The sequence below is a fragment of the Pleurodeles waltl genome, chromosome 1_2 (assembly GCF_031143425.1).
Source record: "Pleurodeles waltl isolate 20211129_DDA chromosome 1_2, aPleWal1.hap1.20221129, whole genome shotgun sequence".
Taxonomy (NCBI): Eukaryota; Metazoa; Chordata; class Amphibia; order Caudata; family Salamandridae; genus Pleurodeles; species Pleurodeles waltl.
This window is the reverse complement of record NC_090437.1, coordinates 748,322,653-748,342,570: the sequence shown is the minus strand read 5'-3', so window position 1 is coordinate 748,342,570 and position 19,918 is coordinate 748,322,653. Positions and strand designations below refer to the sequence as shown.

The 19,918-nt window shown below is 46.6% G+C and overlaps 1 protein-coding gene across 1 annotated transcript in view; it reads right to left on the bottom strand.

The window, feature by feature from the left end:
- The window catches only part of ETFDH (electron transfer flavoprotein dehydrogenase), a 420,402-nt gene that overhangs the window by 64,437 nt on the left and 336,047 nt on the right, over positions 1–19,918 (bottom strand). The window contains exon 11 of the mRNA XM_069243332.1: positions 12,226–12,408. Coding sequence (XP_069099433.1) covers positions 12,226–12,408 — 183 coding nt within the window. The remainder of the gene's footprint in view (positions 1–12,225; positions 12,409–19,918) is intronic.

The window sequence follows — 19,918 nt, the reverse complement described above, 5'->3', positions numbered from 1 at the left end:
ATCTTGATGCGTGAGACTTGCATCTTGATGCTGCTGCGACTTCTCTTTGTTGCCATAGTGGTGTGATGGGGTTGAGTCTTGCTTTAATTGTTTTATGCATGCACTAGGGCTTGGCCATTCTGAAGGAATTTGGGAAGGAAAGGAAGCAGTAGGGGGAATAGCCACATGACTGAGAATGAGTCCACAACTTGGAGCAGGAGCTGGATCTGCACGAATGCCATGACTTTTTGTACTCAGCGACATACAACTTCACCTCCTGGTCTCAAACCGCCTTTGCATGCATTAAGGGGCACCACAGGTACACTTCATGGGGATCTGTGACATACATCAGCTTCCTGCTGTCACAGCACAGCTTCAGTCCTGTTGTTTACAGTGGAGACATCTTTTCCACATACACTGTGGAAGTTGTTTAAAAACTGACAAAGTTGGGGGCGGACCAATGTCGCTACACACAAATGGCATTTATATGCGGCTTTGCTGCATCACTTCTGGGGCAGTATGGAGTTAATTCAGTCCGGTGCCTGGGGGATTTTTTAAGGTGAGGAATCTGCAGTTAGATACAGCCATCAAACGGCAAGGGTTATTACTCTGGACTGTATGTTTTACAGAGATTGCTGGGAGTCAGCTTGTGCTGCTCCCATTCAAGAGTTTTCAATGGTACCTCTATGGGTTTTTCTGTGGGGAGACTGAGCTGGCCTATATCGATGCTAGAGTGTGCTCTTTCCCCTGCAGTATGGGTCTAAGCCCCTTCCTCCCCCTTTGATATTTTTCCTAATTTGTGAATTTCATTTCATTTAGTGCGGGCACAAATCACTAGGCAGGGCTGGAAGTGTACTTTCTCCGGGCTAGACCAATTTTTTACGGTCTGTGACTAGTGCACCCGATTCAGGGAACCACTACTGTAAGCTGAAGAAGAGGTGACAATGGGGTCACAATGCTTGCGGTCCAGTGAATCTAGCAGCCTCGGTCCTCCCTGAAGCCCTATATAAAAAAAATCCACCACCAACGAAACTAGGTGCCTACCCCAGTCATGGGGATGAGCACTCCGGACAGATCAAAGTCCTCTCTGTCAGTGTGAGCATGCTCTGGCACCTTGGTTTTGAACCATGGGATGCAGCCAGAATTTTGTAGCACAATGATGCTTCTTGGTGCTAGAGAACTTTGGCAGAATTCATGTTGTGTCAACCTACACAGAATCCTCAAATTTCCGGAGCATAGATCTTGGTTCAGGCTGGGGAGAAACTTCAAGCGTTCCAGGCCTTACTCTTGGCAGAACGGTGCAAGCCCTTCTCAGTGTTGCAATGCACATCTTCAGTTCGTCCCATCTCTGCTCCTTTATAACACCTCACTTTCTGAGCACCATCTTCTTTGTACAAGGGCAACTCCAAAGCCTGTCCTGAGCAGCTGGGTGGTTACCAAAACTCCCCAAAGTAGGAAAGGACCATCTTGTGCATGGTGCACCCCCAATTTTTGCCCTGACAGTTTCTGCTGGGTGTAGAACTCTGTTCATTATACTTCTGCTAATCAGAGGCAAAATGCCTGTACTCCTCCTTTCAACATGATGAAATTGGTATTTGGCCCATTTAACTTACCTAGAAGTCCCTAGTATGCGGAACAAAGTATAGCCAGTGCCTACAAGTTAACTATCACTTGCAAACCGTGGCACCCATTGTGCCATTCACTACAGTGACAGTGTAAAACATGGCTTCAGCTCTAGCCCTACTACTGTAGCCTGTCTAAAGCAACTTTTAAACTGCAATTTGACCTGTCAAAATAAACCTAAAAGACCTCTTTTTAAATATAAGTAAGTCACCCTAAGTAGGCTTTACTGCCCATAAGACAGAGTTCATGTTCTTTAAAGGTAGGACACATAAATGTATTGTTAATCGTGCCCTTACACTGAAAAGACTCCAGAAGCTGTTTTCCCAGTAGCACGACTGGCTATCAAAGGAAAACACTGGATTACATTATTACATTTCATAATATGGATTATGGTTAAGAGACAGCTAGAAAGATAATTCAAGGATTCTTTCATTGTTAATCCAATTTAATGGTAAAACAGATTTTTTTAATAATTATTAATAAGTTTTCCTTTTAGAAATTACATTTTTCCTGCCTAAAGCCTCTGGAAGCCCATTTGCATGAGCTCCGATTGACACTCAGGCGATAAAAGGCCTCCTTGATAAGGTGTGAAAACCGCTCCCAGAGTGGAGCCAAAGGTCTTGGGTGTGGGGAGGTGTTGTTCTTCCCTTGACAGGATGATCAGTGGACTGTCCCAGGAATTTGCTTAGCTTCAAGGAAGGCCTACCATTACATGCAAATGTTGGCTGCCACCTGGGCAAGACCTTTCTTTGTTCACCCAGACAGGCAGGGTCCAATCACAATGGGAGAGGAGCTGCCCCTGAAACTGGTTTAGAGTGACCACAGATGAGGTGTTGCTCATTTCCCTTGTCACACCTTTGAGGTGGGCACACAGGCTCTGCACAGGGGAAGAAAGGATTTGTCATCTTGGATTTAGGCAGAGAAGGGCGCGGTGGGGCTCTTTGCTGTAGGACAGTAGTTTCCAACCTGTGGACCAGGGACCCCCCCAGGGGTCCAAAAGATTAATAAAGTGTTTAGAAATATAGTGGCAAAATGTGCAACTGAAAATTTGAAAACGTATTGTAAATGTCAAGGAATTTGAAATTGGAGGCTACAAATTAAATTAGTATCCTCAGGTTCATTTGTGGGAGCAGTGCCGGTGCATCAAACAGGACTATGTGTGGCTTCAATTGAATTTAGAAGAAGCTTCAACCTTCCTATTAAAATTAATCTTAGAATTATTTATATTTTGTTTTACCAATTAAATAAAATGTTTTATCACCTGTGTATGTGTTTGATGAATGCTTGTTTCTGTACTGTTTTGCGTTACAAATCACCAAAAATGTTTAGGCTGGGGCACTCGGCTGCCAGTAATGACTCAGTGGGCGGGGGTCCCTGGATTCCAAAAATGATTCAGTAGGGGTCCCCGGGCTATAGTAATGATAAAGTGGGGGTACACAGAAGTCAAAAGGCTTGGAACCACTGCTGTAGGGCACACAAAATGTCATGCAAAAGTGAGTAGGAAACATTTATCCTATTGATTAGAGAGGGTCCAGAAGTTTCACCCACTCACGAACTGGTCCAGGCATAAATGTGGCACCCCTGTACCCTCCTCAGACTCCTACAGGATCTGTGGACGATCAGAATGGACAGGACCTGCTGTCTGAAACCTGAAAGAAGCTTTGAATGACTGACCTGTTCACCTTCTTGTACCCAGGACAAAGAAGTGAACTTAAAGAGTCATAAGGCTGATCTTCTGTATAAGCTACAAGAGGCCTTTCCTTCAACTGCCCAGCTGACCAGTTCCAACTAGGTATGCCCTGACTCTGCTGCTGAGAGTCTTGACCACAAAGTGCTGTTCCTGTGGTGCTGAATCCTGGGCTGTGTTACAGAGCAGGAGCTCACAAGAAGGTATCCGACCTTGTGCAGCCCTTTTCTGCTACAGCCTTGCACCTGGATGACTCCAAGCTCCAAGAAAGTGATTAAGTCCAAAGGAAGAAATCTTCATCCAGCGAAGGTACTAAAAGTAGCTGGATGGTGAGTGACCTTCTTTGAGCGCAAAAGGAGTATGTTACTTACCCTGTAAACATCTATTTGTAGCGTGTAGTGCTGCAGATTCACATTCTATGTACACTCCTGGCATCTAGTGTTGGGTTCGGTCTTTACAAGTTGCTTTTCCTCGAGGAACTCTTTTATTGTCGACATTGTGTGTCGTGTCTTCTCCTCAAAGGGAATAAGCATGTTCAACGGCTCCTTTGGTAGTTGTCCATTTTTTCCTCTGCCATGTGGGGAGTGAAGATGCAGTTTCGCAGGGTAGTGTTTGCAGTTGATTCAAGTGTATATATTTGACACCATCTCATCCCTGCCAAAGAGGCAGGAGGGTGTATGTGAATCTGTATCACAATACGAATAGATTCTTACAGAGTAAGTAACATACTCCATCTGAGCATGTGTTGGCTGCAGATTCACATGCTATGCACAGGCTGTAAAGCAGTACTCCTCTCTAGGTGACTCTAGGCATTAGACAGTGCATTTGCTTGAAACAATGTGCATAGAGCTGTTTGTCCTATCAGTGATTGTTGTCTGGCGTGCACATCCAAACATTAGTGTTTGGTGAAAGTGTGTTGGTTTCTCCTCGTAGCTGCTTTACAAATGTTGGTTAACAGGATATTGCCCAGAAAGCCACTGATGCTCCTTTTTACCTGGTGGAATGAGCACTGTGGCCAGTGTTCCTTTTGGTTTCACGTAGTAAATCTGGATGCACTTGACAAACCATGTTGCAATTTTTGCTCTTGAAATGGTGTTACCTTTCCTTGGGTAGCAAAAAGCGTCAACATTTGTTCTTTCTATGTAGTACATGAGTGCCCTTTTAACACTGAGTGTATGCAGTGCCCGTTTTGCCACTGTCTCCAGTTTGGGGAAGAAGACTTGCAGATATCTGATTTAAGTGAAATGGTGAGATGACTTTTGGCAGAGACACTGGGTTTGTGCATAGTCAAACTTTATCTTGGAAAACTTGGAAGTAGGTTTCCTCTATAGTTAGTGTGTGAATTTCGCTAACCCTTCTTAATGATGTTATTGCAATAAGGAGAGACACTTTCCATGGTAGAAACTGCAAGGGACATGAACATAATTGTTTAAAAGGTGTGGACATTAGGCAAGTCAACACTATATTTAAGTTCCATGAAAGCACAGGAGGCGTACATAGTGGGATTACTATTTTTAACTCCTTCAGGAAAGCCTTTATTACTGCTATTCGAAAAAGTGACCGATGTTTCCAGTTTTGGACATAAGTTGCAATCGCTGCTAGATGCAGTGTTATTATTAAAGTGTATGTTAGATCTGATGTATGGAGGTGTAACAAATAGCATACCAATTGTTGCTACGTTGGTGCCCAAGGGTTTATGTTATATGCTGCAAAATGATGGACAAAGCATTTCCATTTGGCCACATAACAGGCTCCTAAGGTTGGTTATCTCGCCTCCTTTAGAATGTCCATGCACTTGGAGGTAATTGCATGTATCCAACCTCTACGACCTCAGGAGCCATATTGCCAGGTTGAGTTGATGTGCATCTGGGTGCTTGACTCTGCCCTTGCTTTGTGTGAGAAGATCTGGAATGTTGGGAAGCTCCTCGTGATGTACTAGGGACAACTCTAGCAGCGTGGTGTACCAGGGCTGGCGTGCCCATCGTGGAGTTATGAGAATCATTTTGAGAGATGTATTCTGGAGTTTCCTGACCAGATATGGAATGAGTGGGAGAGGTGGAAAAGCGTATGCAAATAATTCTGACCAGTTCTTCCACAGAGCATTGTCCTTGGACTGTGGATGTGGGTGTCAAGTTTATGAAAGTATGCATCCTTCAGATCTAGTGCTGTCATGAAGTTCCCATCCTGAAGTAGTGGTATGACATCATGTAGCATTAAAATGTGAAAGTGTTCTGAAAGGATGTAAAGGTTGAGGGGACGTAGGTCCAATATTGGACACAGCGTCCCATCCATATTAAGAATTATAGTGAGTACACTCCTTGGCCTTGGAGTTTGTATGAAACGGGTTCCATTGCCCTTTTTCCGAGGAGTGTCTTTACTCCTTTTAGAAGATGTAGTAGGTGAAGGGGTCTGAGGATGTGTCTGCAAGGTGGTATATTTGGTGGTTAACTTTTGAGTTGTAGCTAGTACCCCTCACGGATAAGGCTCAGTACCCACTGGTATGAAGTTACTTTAGTCCACAGCTGGTGGAATTGCTGTAGCCTTCTTTGACAGGTGATGTGTGATCAGGGGATGTGGAAGGTAAGTCACAGCTTTGAGGGAGAGGCCCGCCCTGGCTGGTGTTCCTTTACCTTTGCCCCTAGGTTTAAAACCTCCTGCATAATACCTTTTTTCAGCTTCCTGGTGGTATTGCTGCTGCTGCTTTTGGTAAGTTTGAGTCTCAGGAGCATTGTTCTCAGAGGCCCCTCTTCCCTGGTACTTTCGAAAGAACTGGTGTATTGATGCTGTAAGCTGCAAGGCTCTCATCGATTTTGGGGTCTCAGTGTTCATCTTTATGTTTTTTGATATGTGTGCCAACCTCTGGGCTAAAGAGGTGTTCCCCACTGAATGGGACATTTAGAACGTGTTGTTGCACTTCCGGTTTGAATCCAGAGACGCATAGCCATGCATGTCTACGCAATAGTACTGAGGAAGTTATGCTTCGTGCAGCAGTGTCAGAGTTGTGTATGGCGTAACGTATTTTAGCATTAGACACCTGTCTGCCCTCTGCAACCAGATCTTTGCTCCTCTTTTTTTTTTTTTTATTGATCAGGGAGATGTTGTTTCATCCCATGTTGCCCTATTGTATTGTGATGTGATGTGTCTGTTGTACTGTGGCAGGTGACCTACAGAGTTTGCTATTCGACAATAATTGGCATGCCATATTGCCACCCTTTTCCCTACTGCATCTATACGCTTGCTTTCCTTGTCTGAGGTGGGGAATCCCCAGTACTTTGTAATTACACCCTCTTTCTAGCTGTTGTCACTAACAATGAATCAGCTGTAGGGTGTCCTCTTATGTATATAGTGTCCATGGGTGAAGGCTTGTACTTTCTCCCAATTCTGGGTGTTTTACAGGGTCTTTCAAAAATCTCTTCGGAGACCTTAACTATAGACCCTATCATTGGTAAGTACTATACTTTGTGCTCTGTTTTAGAGACTGTCTCGACAAGGAAGTCCTCTTCTGTGCATTTGTACCTTATGGTAATTCGCTTTGAGTGAATCACACTATGATAGGATGATGTGTTATCTGGTGGAGATGCCATTGCTGGGATCAGAAGTTCTATGTCTGTGTCTGGTAGGACCACATCTTAATTATCCCATGGGTATGGGCTTTGTGGGTGTCAGTAGTGTCTATCATGTTCTGGGCTTTCTATCTCCTCCTGCAAGTGTGTAAGAGATGGTGACCTGGGCTGTGGTGACATAGTATAGTCTTGTGGCATGGGGCTTGTGGCACTATGCTTTGTAGCTATCTTGTTAGGGATTGGATGGAGGGTGTTAAGTGTCCTGCCTTTTCCTTTTACATGTCCCTTCCTGTTGAGTTTCTTCAGCTGTTTGTTGTAGTTTTTTTTGCAGAAAATTATGCAGGCCTTCAATTCCTTCTTCATAAGCTACAGACGCCTTTGGTGTTTATGTTTTTTTAAGGCACTTTCTTTCTGGCTTCAGAAGGAACGTGGGCTTTCAGCATCATAGATGCAGAAGCTTTCTTTGGCATCAAGACATGACTATGTTTTTGCCTTTTTCTCTGAGTTGATGTATGCTTTGACTCCGATAGGGTCTGTGTTGACGCCCTGCATTTACTCAGCTCCAAAGGTTTCCATGGTGCCGTAGTGTGGTGAGGTGGTGCAGCCACTTTCGAGTGAAGCTGTGTGTTGGCTCCATGCTTCTCCCTGTCACCTGATGCCCGATCGAGAGTGTACTCATCTTGTCTCGGCTCGCTCTCAGTGTCACTGTGGTGCATCTAGGCATTGGTAGGAAGGCATATGTGTGGACGTTTTTGTCTGGGGTGGGTCTATTGTACTCATGGCCCTTAGTGTTGTCCTCATCCTGGGCCTGACCCTGATGCTAGCTGTTTGTGCGGAGGGTCTATAACCAGCATGTCCGATACGACGTAGTGCGGGCTGGCAACTATGAAACACTCTACGACAGGGGCGTTGGCTTCTTCCTCGCCCACGATGTCTGTTGGCGAGAGCTCTGCTTCTGCTGCCATTTCTGTGGGCTTTTTATTTATGAATAAGCTGTAGGTGGTGAAGTTCTGTTTTTTGTGTTCCAGCGACAGGCAGATGTTGTCGACATGGTGAGTATCCAAATAGATGTATTTCACCCCGACTGAGTGCATTTACGGAAGAGTCTGTCCTTTTTTCTTTCCATTATCTGGAGACAAATATTCTCAATGGGTCTTGGAAGGGTGTGGTTTTCGAAGTCAAGCAAAGGTCTTTTGAGCTTGGAGAATATTCCACAGGTCCACTAGTCGATGGAGACGTGTCAGAGTTGTTTCTGTTGGGAAGAGATCAGTCCAAGCCGTTAGGTATCCATAGTCTGCTAAGGCGTCGAAGCTGCACGGTGCTCCGGTGCAGTCTGTCTGAACCTGTTAGCAGAAAAAAAATCAATCTGACAAAAGAGCTGTTGAACATGCGCATTCCCTCGAGGAGAAGACATGACGCACGATGTTGACAATAAAAGACTTCCTTGAGGAAAACAACTTGTCTGAACCCGACACTAGATGGCAGGATTGTGCATTCCATGTGTACATGCAGCCAACACATGCTACGAATTTAAAATTTCATCTGTTCAGAGCTTCTTGCTAAAAGTCAATGGCTTCACCAGGACCTCGCCTAACAGCTATCAAATGTTGTGGAGCTCTGTTCGGCCACAGGCGGGTGCCTTGTCCTGCTGAAGATTTTGAACTTCCATGTCCGAGAATAAGCCCAAAAGTAAAACGTACATCCAGGTTTACCTTGGTTTCTGTAGCCAACCCATACTTCATTGCGGTCGTCCTCAAATCATGCCTAGCTCACGGTCTACCATGACCAGTTAACCGCGGTGGCTGCTTAACGCTTTTTGGGGCTATTATTAACTTTAAATTCATATCTCCTGTTCCATGGATTCATTTTTTGGTCATTTGTTTTGCCATCTTAGTTATTACATTTCATTATATGTTTTCTACATTTGTTTGGGATTTTACTTGTGCTGTGGTTTGGATTCATTACCTTTTGTGGTATTACATGAATACTTTACACATTGCCTCTAAGTTAAGCCTAAATTAAGCCTGTCTACTTCTTGCTATAGTAACCAGGGGGGTGAGCTCAGGTTAATATAGTGACTTTAGTGGTTCATCCTGACAAGGATTGTGATTATTAACTGAGATAGGTAATTACCAACGTTTTATATCTAGTTTTCTGGTTCCTAACTGGAAAGGGTAGCTGGGGGTGAAGGTTAGTTTCCCAATCCCTTGAGCACAGGGAGTTTCTAAGTCGCCACTGGTGTGGAGACATAAGATTCCAGTAGAGAAACATTAACACCCTTGCTGGAAGTTTCTGTCCCAAAGTTACAACATTTGTGCAATCCAACAATCAGATGAGATTGGTTCTAGGCAGGTCCTGGATATGCGTAATCCATTTAAACTGGTCTAGCCATAATGTTTGTTGCAGGTGCTAGCAGGAAGGTGAGGTGGAGCTGGGTGTCAGAGGGCACCCAAAACAAGGACATGCAAAGAAAGGGAGTCTGTCCCATTTAACTTCTTGTGAACCTGTGAAGTAGCCCTTCTTGTGAACAATGGGGCAGGAAATGGATAGGTGATTTTTTAAGCTTCAAAGGTTCACTGTATCTCCTCTCCTCTAAGACTGAAAGTCTGATCCACTACAAAGGATCTTTGGAATGTCCTAAAAGAGCCCCGCAGTTAGCAATACTGTCTGGAGCTCTGTCCGCACTTCATCTATAGTTCCACTTGAATCTTGGAAAAACAAAATGGATTCCAGGGTGGCTACATCAAAGTGTGTCTTGTTAGGCAGTAACATGGATAAAGACGCATGAACTGGTGAAAATGTGTACCCCAATGCCCACTGTCAACCTAGGAAACTTTAGATCACCTCAGAACCTGTCACTTTGGGTCGTAGAATGCTGCATGTTTAAACAAAACAGGGAATGAATTAAAATGGAAGAGGTAATAGTGATGATAACAGGTTGGATATGAAACAGAAGCAGGAATAAAAAAAATAGACAATCACTATAGACATAGACCCCTCATGTCTGGACATTCAGGGCCACAAAGATGTTCAGCAAGTGTAATCCAAGGATAACAACATTTTCAAGTACAAACCCTAATAAACACTGGACAAGAGAACAGGAAGGAATAAACTAACTACTAAAACAAAACTAACAGTCTCTTAAAGGTATTCAAGAAGCTCTAGTGATTTCCATAAATAAAGCAACCAAACAGCAGACGTTCGAAATGCAGGCAAATGAAATGACATTCGGAGCAGAAATCCATCAATTAGAGAGACAACAAATCAGTGTCCAGGTTTTTAAGAAATCCATCCGTAGATTAAAGTGCACATTCTAGAAGCAGACCTGAAGTCAGGGGATGACACACAGGCCAAGCAGATGGCAGTTTGCCAATCCTACCTCTGTTAGAGTTTGGGGCGACAAGCCAGTGGGAGACTAATTTCAGATCAGGCCTGATCATGTAAAGAAGTAGTGAACATCCCTGTTATTCCAGTGGGCTCCCACAGCCACCAGGTAAGCAAGGCTCGACAAGCTGGGGCCCTAACTTGTCACAAATGCTCCACACAACCTCTATACAGAGTAATGTATACACCTTTATCATCTATGTCGCAAATGGCTGGGCAAATACCCAGTTGCAGAGCGCTGGCAGACTAATTTAAAAAGTACTGGAGAGTCCATAAGGAGACCCTTCTTGGTAAAGTGAGGCTGAAAAGGCATGTCTAGCTAGTATAATTTTATCACTGCCACCACTGTCAGTACCTCACAACCCAACAAGCAGATTTCAGCCACACTTAGTACACAGGGCACACAAAATGTGCCCCTCCAGACCAAGCAGCCCCAATCTAGATCACAATCTGGGTCACAGAAAAGGCATCCAGTGCACACAGATTATTTCCATGTATTGACGTAGGTGTCAAAAATGTACATAGCATTATATGATGAACTTAAAGCAGGTGCACACACATTTGAGATTTTGCCTCACAAGTCATGTCTTTCTTTGTCCCAAGACATGCAATATAAATTAGATAATTTTGAATACATAAGAGGCCCAAACAAACGGGCTACTAAAAATACTTAAAAATGACACTGGCAGTTAATCAATGGAATGTAGTAAACAGAACTGAGTAATTATGAAGAGATGAAACACATTGACAGATCAGCAAGGGTAAAAAAGCTACTATTCTCTAATGTTATAATGATAAAATGAAAGTGCAAGAGTCAATAAATGTTTCAACACATAACATATTACAAATATGTTTTCCTACTCTGATGTAGAAAAATGTAGGCCTCAATAAAAAATTTAAAATCATCTGAACACAGTTTCAAATATTTAGGCCCTCATTATGATCCTGGCAGTCCGAAGACCGCCACATCCCTGCTGGTACTGCAAGGGTAGGTAGACAGTCGGGCCAGAGATCAGCAGCTCCGACCTGGCGGTCCACCCAATACCGCCGGCGGTATCACAAGTCCCCTTTCTGCCAGGGATTTTGTGGCGGTAGCAACGCCTCGAAATCCCTGGCTGAAAGGGTACCGGCGACAGGAATTTGCATTCCTGACGCCAGTATACGACTGCCCCACCCCCCATCTACCCAAGAGCCCTTCACCACTCCCTTCCCTTACAACAGTCCCAGCCCCCACCTCCCCAAACCCCCTAAATCCCCCCACCCCCGCTCCCAGTAGTGACCCCCTCGCACACATACTCCCCACCCGGATCCCCGTACTTACCCCATCCTCATACATGCACACACCCAGACAAACCCACAGACACGCACACCCTGACACTCACAACACCCTTACACTCAAGTGCACACACGCAACATTCCCCAAATCCATACCCACATTCACGCACACACAACACCCCCACTCACACACGCACTCACTACATTCACCCCCATTGACACGCATAAACACTCCATTCCCCCTCCTTTCCTCAACATACACACACAACCCTCACCCGTCTACATGAACGCACACATGCACCCCAACCCAGCAATCACATTCACCCACACATCGCCATCACCACATATACACACAGACACACACGCACAAACTCTCCACCTCCCTCCCCCCATTCATGACATGCATGCACACACAGCCATCCATTCACACAAACCACTTCCCTCCCCTTGCGGAGGACACTTACCTCGTCTGACGAGGTGCTCCTCTCTGAGGGGACGGGACCTGGCGCTCCCACCACTGGCAGCACGACTACTGGAGGATTTCCGCCAAAATTGTGGCGGAAATCCTCCAGTACTCGTAATATGGTGGTCAGAAGACCGCGAGCAGCAGCGGTCTTCTGGCGCCCGTGGCTTCAGTGGTGTTAGGAAAAGACCGCTGAAGTCATAATGAGGGCCTTAGTGTCTGACTTGAAACATTAAACTATAAAAGATTACCTTTGTGCTTCAGTGTCCAGGGTTCCTTTCCTCTCAAGATCCAATAAAATATACCAGTGTAAATAATTCCACCATACAATCCCAGTGGTGTGTGGCATGAAGGTCTGATGTTCCTAACAGAGTAAAGTTCCTTCCACACCCATGACTTCTTCAAATTCTCTTCATATTCTGGTATATGGAGTCCTGGAAAGAACAAGACAGCATTAGGATTATGAGAAGAACAAGTCCTAATGTGTTCCCACATCATTTGAAGCCTGTAGGCAGTAGAAAAAGTCACCAGTGTTGTTTTTGTAGTTAATTTGAAGTTTAATAAAAAAAACACTGCCACCAGACGTTTGTGTAACTAGGTATATAAAGACACTCTTCACTGGGAAACAAAAGTCAGAAAGAGAACAGAGAAATACAGAAAAAAGGAAAGATGAACAAGAAGGGTGGGAAAAGGCTTATTTATTACTGTGCCAGACCAAAAGGTAAAAGAGTGGTTTGCAATTAACAAGGGAAGAACACAAGAACATTATTTAGCACACATCGTGGGAGTTGTCCACACCGGAAGTGACATTGTGGTTCCCATATAGGCACCACCCAGGTGCGCTGACGTCAGTTACTTTTCACGCCAGAAGAACGGAGTGATGACGTGCACTGTCCAATGGTGTAAAAAAAACTATGGCCCTGAAAGGAGTTAGCCTTATCCCTAGAAATCCGTTTGCAGAACGGGGAGGATGGGTGGGTTGGTGAGCCAGATACAGTTTCTACCAGAGGCGTTACCAGAGGTAAGTAACTTGTTCATCTGATAGCGACTTCTAGCTGCAGATTCCTTACCTTTGAATAGGTACCCAAGCAATACCTCCCCAGAGGTGGGTGTGCAAGAGAAATTTCTGATCAAAATGTCCTGTAGGGCCAAACCGACAAAGTGCCCATCCCTACGGGCCTGACTCTCCAGGCAGTAGTGATGCCCACATTGCTGCCTGGCAGATGTCCAAGACCGGAACTCTGCGTGCTAACACAATGGTCATATGTTTAGCTCAGGTGGAATGAGCTCGCAAGCCAAGGAGGTTGCTTCTTGGCCAATAATTAGCTGATTTTAATGCCGACCACAACCCATCTAGAGATGGTCCGCTTCTGCATGGCTCAACCTTTCTTCGCACCAACATACTCCACTAATAGTTGGTCATCCACTCGAAACTCTTGTTTGATCAAAACCGAATGACCATGCTATTTTTGTGTCCAGATGGTGGAGTCGCTCCTCTTCTTTATGGGGATGTGGAACAGTGAAGAAAGGTAGGCAGTGTGATTGATTGGCCTACATGAAATGGGGTCACAACTTTCGGCAGAAAAGAGGCCTTTGTGCGAAGCACCAATTTGTTAGGGTAGAGAAGTAAGACGGCTTCGATGGTAAGGCCTGCAGCTCACTTACTCTGCAGCAAGACGTAATTGCCACAAGGAACGCTGTTTTCAAAGTCAGAAGCCTGAGGGGAAAACAGTGAAGAGAATCGTAAAAGAGCACAACTTAAGAAAGTTAAGACCATAGTGAGATCCAGCTGAGACATCATAAATGGAAAAGGAGGGAAAAGATGAACAAGACCCTTTAGCAACCTTTGTACAACAGGGGTCTTGGTCGAGGGGTGATGGGCAGGCAGCTGCAAAAAGGTAGAAACAGCGGACAGACAGCCCTTAGGAATGCCCAGAGCAGACCCCAGCTGGGCAAGGGAAAGACTAAAGACTGCTGTGACAGAAGATCCTCCTGAAGGTGAAGCCTGATTGGAGGATTGATGGCCATGCTCTGTAGCTCGGGATACCAGACTTTCCATGGCCAGTCCGGAGATACAATTACTTGGGCCCTGTCTTTCCTGATCTTCCAGAGAACTGCGGGGAGGAGTGATATGGGCAGAAAGGCATACAGGAGGCCAGAGCAGAGCTCCACTCGAGACAAAAACCATCTCTGAACGAGAGCCGCCTAGGAAACTCCAACCCGCAATACAGTTGACATTGCGCATTCTTGGTGGTTGCAAACAGATCTAACCAAGGCTCTCCCCACTCCTGAAAACAACCTTGCGCCACCTCTGGATGGAGATGCCATTCGTGACGTGCTAGGCATCGATGGATGAGTTTGTCTGCCCTTGTATTCAAAGAACCACCAGCCAAGTTCAGAGACACAGGGTCCCTTGATAAAGGGTCCACGTTTCGACCCCGTCCTGTTTGTTACAGTACCAAATGGCCGTGAACATCTGCACCACTCTTCCCTTGATGGAGGGTAGAAAGGCTTTCAATGCCAATCGGACTGCTTGGAGCTCCAGCATGTTGATGTGGAGTCCTACTTCTGCCAAAGACCACAGTCCTCTGATCTCCACCTCTCCCAGCTGCCTGCCCCCATCCCAGGTGTGACGCACCTGTCATTACTGTGAGATCTATTTGGGGAAGTGAGAGGGTCTGCCTCTGACCCTATCGTGGTTCCTTAGCCACCACTGCAAGTCTTTCGCAGTTCCCTCTGAGATCTGGACCATGTCTGATAGATTCCGCTCATGCTGTGCCCACTGGAACTTCAGGCCCCACTGCAGAACCTGCATATGCCAGCAGCCATGTGTCACTAGCAGGATGCAGGAGGCCTTGGAGCCAACGGTATCATAGCCTGAATATCCTGGACTCGCCGTTCGGGAGGACAGGCCCAAAACTGCACAGTATCCTGAACAGTTCCGATGAAAGGGAGCATTTGAGAGGCAGCCAGGTGTGACTTTGGCACATTGATAGTGATCTCCAGTGAATGCATAAGTCCTACCATAGTCTGGAGGCAACAGCCTGGGGCAAGCTCGCCTTTAACAGCCAGTTGTCGAAACAAGGGAAGACTGGCACCCCTGACCTCTGCAGATGAGCTGCAACTACCACCATCACCTTGGTGAGCACCCAAGAGACGCTGGTAAAGCCAAAGGGAAGCACAGTAAACTGAAAATGCTCGTGGTCTACAGTAAACCGCAGGTAACATCTGTGAGGAGGCAGGACGGGAATGTGAAAATAAGTGTCCTTCAAGTTGAATGCTACCATCCTCTCCTGGGTCCAGGGTAGACAAGACCTGAGACAGCATGAGCATTTTGAATTTCTCTTTCTTGAGGAAGGGATTGAGGGTTTGGAGATCTAAAATAGGGCCAAGGCCCTTGTCTTTTTTGGGAACCAGAAATTAGCAGGCATAGCAACCACAGCCTACTTCTGGCAACCCTCTCTATAACTCTGTTGGCCAAGAGTACTGTGACTTCTTGGTGGATAAGGTACAGATGATCCTCCGTCAGCCGGTCGTGAGATGGTGGCATGGAGGGAGGGGTAGCCTTGAAAGGGGGGGTGCGGGTGGGGGCAGCCACTTCGGACAATCTGCAAGACTTACCTGTCAGATGTTATGGACTGCCAGTGTGGCAGGTGATGGGGAACCTTCAACCAAGTAGGTGCCCATGATGGTAAAGGGGCAGATTAGTAAAGCTTGGAGGCTGCAGAAGCTGGGGGTGGGAGGACTGACCAGGTCGCTGGCTACCTGACCCACAAGGCTTGTGGATACCGCGCACTCGGCTAAGCAGAGGCTGGGGAGCATACACTGCTTTGTGACTGGGAGGAAACTGAAGCGTCTGGAAGCCCCTTCTGTAGCCACAAAAGGTGTGAAAGACAGATTGGGTATGACGGGGGAGGGGCACTGAGATGCCCAAGGAATTGGCCATGGCCCAAGGGTCCTTAAAGCGCTCTAGTGCCAAATCTGCCTTATCTCCTAAGAGATGGGTGTTATCAAATGACATGCCTATAAGGGAAACTTGGACATCCCGCGAAAAGCTACCGTCCTCAACCAAGGGTGGTGCCTCAGCGCCACCATTGATAAAACCGCTCTGCTCAGTGAGTCGGTTGTGTGAAGTCCACATCGTATAGTGAACTTTGCTGCATCTCTTCCATCGGCAACAGCGTGAGAGAGTAGGGCTCGGGCCTTCTCTGTGACTTGTGGCAACACTTGCACAGCCATGTCCCACAGAGTGTGTAGGAAGTTGGCTCTGTATGTACTATTTCAAAGTAAGAAATAGCATGCACAGAGTCCAAGGGTTCCCCTTAGAGGTAAGGTAGTGGCAAAAAGAGATAATTCTAATGCTCTATTTTGTGGTAGTGTGGTCGAGCAGTAGGCTTATCAGAGGGTAGTGTTAAGCATTTGTTGTACACACACAGGCAATAAATGAGGAACACACACACTCAAAGACAATTCCAGGCCAATAGGTTTTTATATAGAGAAATATATTTTCTTATTTTATTTGAAGAACCACAGGTTCAAGATTTACAAACAATTCTTTAAATGAAAGGTATTTCACCCAGGTATCTTAGGTACTTTGAATCATCACAATAGCATATACAGTTTTGGAAAAAATGGCAATAAGCTATTTTAAAATTGGACACTGCAAAATTCAACAGTTCCTGGCGGAGGTAAGTATTGGTTAGTTTTGCAGGTAAGTAAAGCACTTACATGGTTCAAAGTTGGGTCCAAAGTAGCCCACCGTTGGGAGTTTAGGGTAACCCTAAAGTTACCACACCAGCAGCTCAGGGCCGGTCAGGTGCAGAGGTCAAAGTGGTGCCCAAAACGCATAGGCTCCAATGGAGATAGGGGTGCCCCGGTTCTAGTCTGCCAGCAGGTAGGTACCCGCGACTTCGGAGGGCAGACCAGGGGGTTTTTGTAGGGCACCAGGGGGGACACAGGTCAGCACAGAAAGTACACCCTCAACGGCACAGGGGCGGCCGGGTGCAGAGTGCAAACAAGCGTCGGGTTCGCAATAGGTTTCAATGGGAGACCCGGGGGTCTCTTCAGCGATGCAGAAAGGCAAGGGGGCTCCTCAGGGTAGCCACCACCTGGGCTAGGAAGAGGGCCGCCTGGGGGTCGCTCCTGCACTGGAGGTCGGATCCTTCAGGTCCTGGGGGCTGCGGGTTCAGTGGGTTTACCAGGCGTCGGGTTCTTTGAAGCAGGCAGTCGCGGTCAGGGGAAGCCTCTGGATTCCCTCTGCAGGCATCGCTGTGGGGGATCAGGGGGTCAACTCGGGCTACTCACGGGCTTGCAGTTGCCGGGGAGTCCTCCCTGTAGTGTTGGTTTTCCACAGGTAGAGCCGGGGGCGTCGGGTGCAGAGTGAAAATTCTCACGCTTCCGGCGGGAAACGTGGGGTCTTTTAAAAGTTGTTTCTTTGTTGCAAGTTTCAGTCTTTGTGGAACAGGGCCGCTGTCCTCGGGAGTTCTTGATCCTTTTAGATGCAGTGTAGTCCTCTGAGGCTTCAGAGGTCGCTGGACCCTGGGGGACGTGTCGCTGTTGCAGTTTTTCTTGAAGTGGGGAGACAGGCCGGTAGGGCTGGGGCCAAAGCAGTTGGTGTCTCCGTCTTCTCTGCGGGGCTTCAGGTCAGCAGTCCTTCTTTGTCTTCAGGTTGCAGAAATCTAGTTTCCTAGGTTCTGGGGAGCCCCTAAATACTGAATTTAGGGGTGTGTTTAGGTCTGGGAAGGCAGTAGCCAATGGCTACTGTCCTTGAGGGTGGCTACACCCCCTTTGTGCCTCCTCCCTGAGGGGAGGGGGGGACATCCCTATTCAAATTGGGGTAATCCTCCAAAATCAAGATGGAGGATTTCTAAAGGCAGGGGTCACCTCAGCTCAGGACACCTTAGGGGCTGTCCTGAGCTGGTGGGTGACTCCACCTTGTTTTTCTCATTATCTCCCCTGGACTTGCCGCCAAAAGTGGGGGCTGTGTCCAGGGGGCGGGCATCTCCACTAGCTGGAGTGCCCTGGGGCATTGTAACACGAAGCCTGAGCCTTTGAGGGTCACTGCTAGGTGTTACAGTTCCTGCAGGGGGGAGGTGTGAAGCACCTCCACCCAGAACAGGCTTTTGTTTCTGTCCTCAGAGAGCACAAAGGCCCTCACCACATGGGGTCAGAAACTCGTCTCTCAGCAGCAGGCTGGCACAGACCAGTCAGTCCTGCACTGAACAATTGGGTCAAATACAGGGGGCATCTCTAAGATGCCTTCTGTGTGCATTTTGTAATAAATCCAACACTGGCATCAGTGTGGGTTTGTTATTCTGAGAAGTTTGATACCAAACTTCCCAGTATTCAGTGTAGCCGTTATGGAGCTGTGGAGTTCGTTTTTGACAACCTCCCAGACCATATACTTAATATGGCCACCACTGTACTTACAATGTCTAAGAATAGACTTAGACACTGTAGGGGCACATTGCTCATGCAGCTATGCCCTCAGCTGAGGTATAGTGCACCCTGCCTTAGGGCTGTAAAGCCTGCTAGAGGGATGACTTACCTATGCCACAGGCAGTATTTTGTATGCATGGCATCCTGAGGGGGATGCCATATCGAATTTGACTTTTTCTCCCTACCAACACACACAATCTGCAATGGCAGTGTGCATGTGGTAGGTGAGGGGTCCCTTAGGGTGACACAACATATGCTGCAGCCCTTAGGGACCTTCCCTGGTCACAGGGTCCTTCGTACCACTGGTACCTTTTACAAAGGACTTATCTGTGTGCCAGGGGTGTGCCAATTGTGGAAACAATGGTACATTTTAGGTGAAAGAACACTGGTGCTGGGGCCTGGTTAGCAGGGTCCCAGCACACTTCTCGGTCAAGCCAGCAATAGTATCAGGCAAAAAGTGGGGGGTAATTGCAACAGGGAGCCATTTCCTTACAGAGTGTGAGAGTAATGACCCAAAAAGCATGCAGTACTCACAGACTGCAAGGCTGGTAGAAGAAAATAACTTTTTTCCCCAAAGAGTCCAGCCCTTTGGGTTCCTTAACTTGGGGGCGGAAGGAAATGTGCCATGAGATGTTGAGGCTTGTACCACCAGGCTCTCCCGGGTAGGGTGTTGGGTGAAGAAGTTTGGGTCTTTTGGGGCGGGGTAGCCCCCACATTAGTTTTACTATGGTGCCCCAGGGAGGTGGCGATCCCCAGGCACCAAAGTAGCAAAACTTACTTGTTGAAGTGTTGGCAGCCAATCAGATCTCACCACGAAATCTGGAGAGTTTGCATCCCTATATATAAACAAATGTGGATTTTCTCGAAAACTACTGAACGGATTTACACCAAATAACAAAAAGGCTTCTTTCTGTACCAAAAGCTGCCAAATTTGGTGTAATTAAGTCCAGTGGTTTGGGCGCTATTGCTGTTCAAAATCCCTATGTAAAAATGAATGGGGAAAACGCTTTGGGTTTTGAGACCCCTCCTTTTTCTCAGACCCTGCTTGATGGATCACCCCGAAACTTTCCAGACAAGCGCTGAAGCGAGTGTCATATTTTCTTGGAAAATTTCGGGAAGATTCATCAAATGACGCCAAAGTTATTAGCAAAACAAAAAACACTTTTTCTATAGAATCTATATACAGTAGTGACTGCTACTAGGTGATATATACATATATTAGGGTGGGTGTGAACTTTTTGGGTGGCAAGGGTATTTTTTACCATTTAGGGTGGGTGGGGGTTTTTGAGTGGCAAGGGTATTTTTTAGGGTTTAGGATGGGTGAGGGTTTTTGGGGGACAAGCATGTTTTTACGGTTTAGGGTGGGGGTGGGTTTTTGGGTGGCAAGGGCATTTTTACCATTTAGGGTGGGTGTGGAGTTCTGGGTGGCAAAGGTATTTTGTGGTTTAGGGTGGGTATGGGTTTTTGGGTGGCAAGGGTATTTTTAGGGTGGGTGTGGGGGTTGTT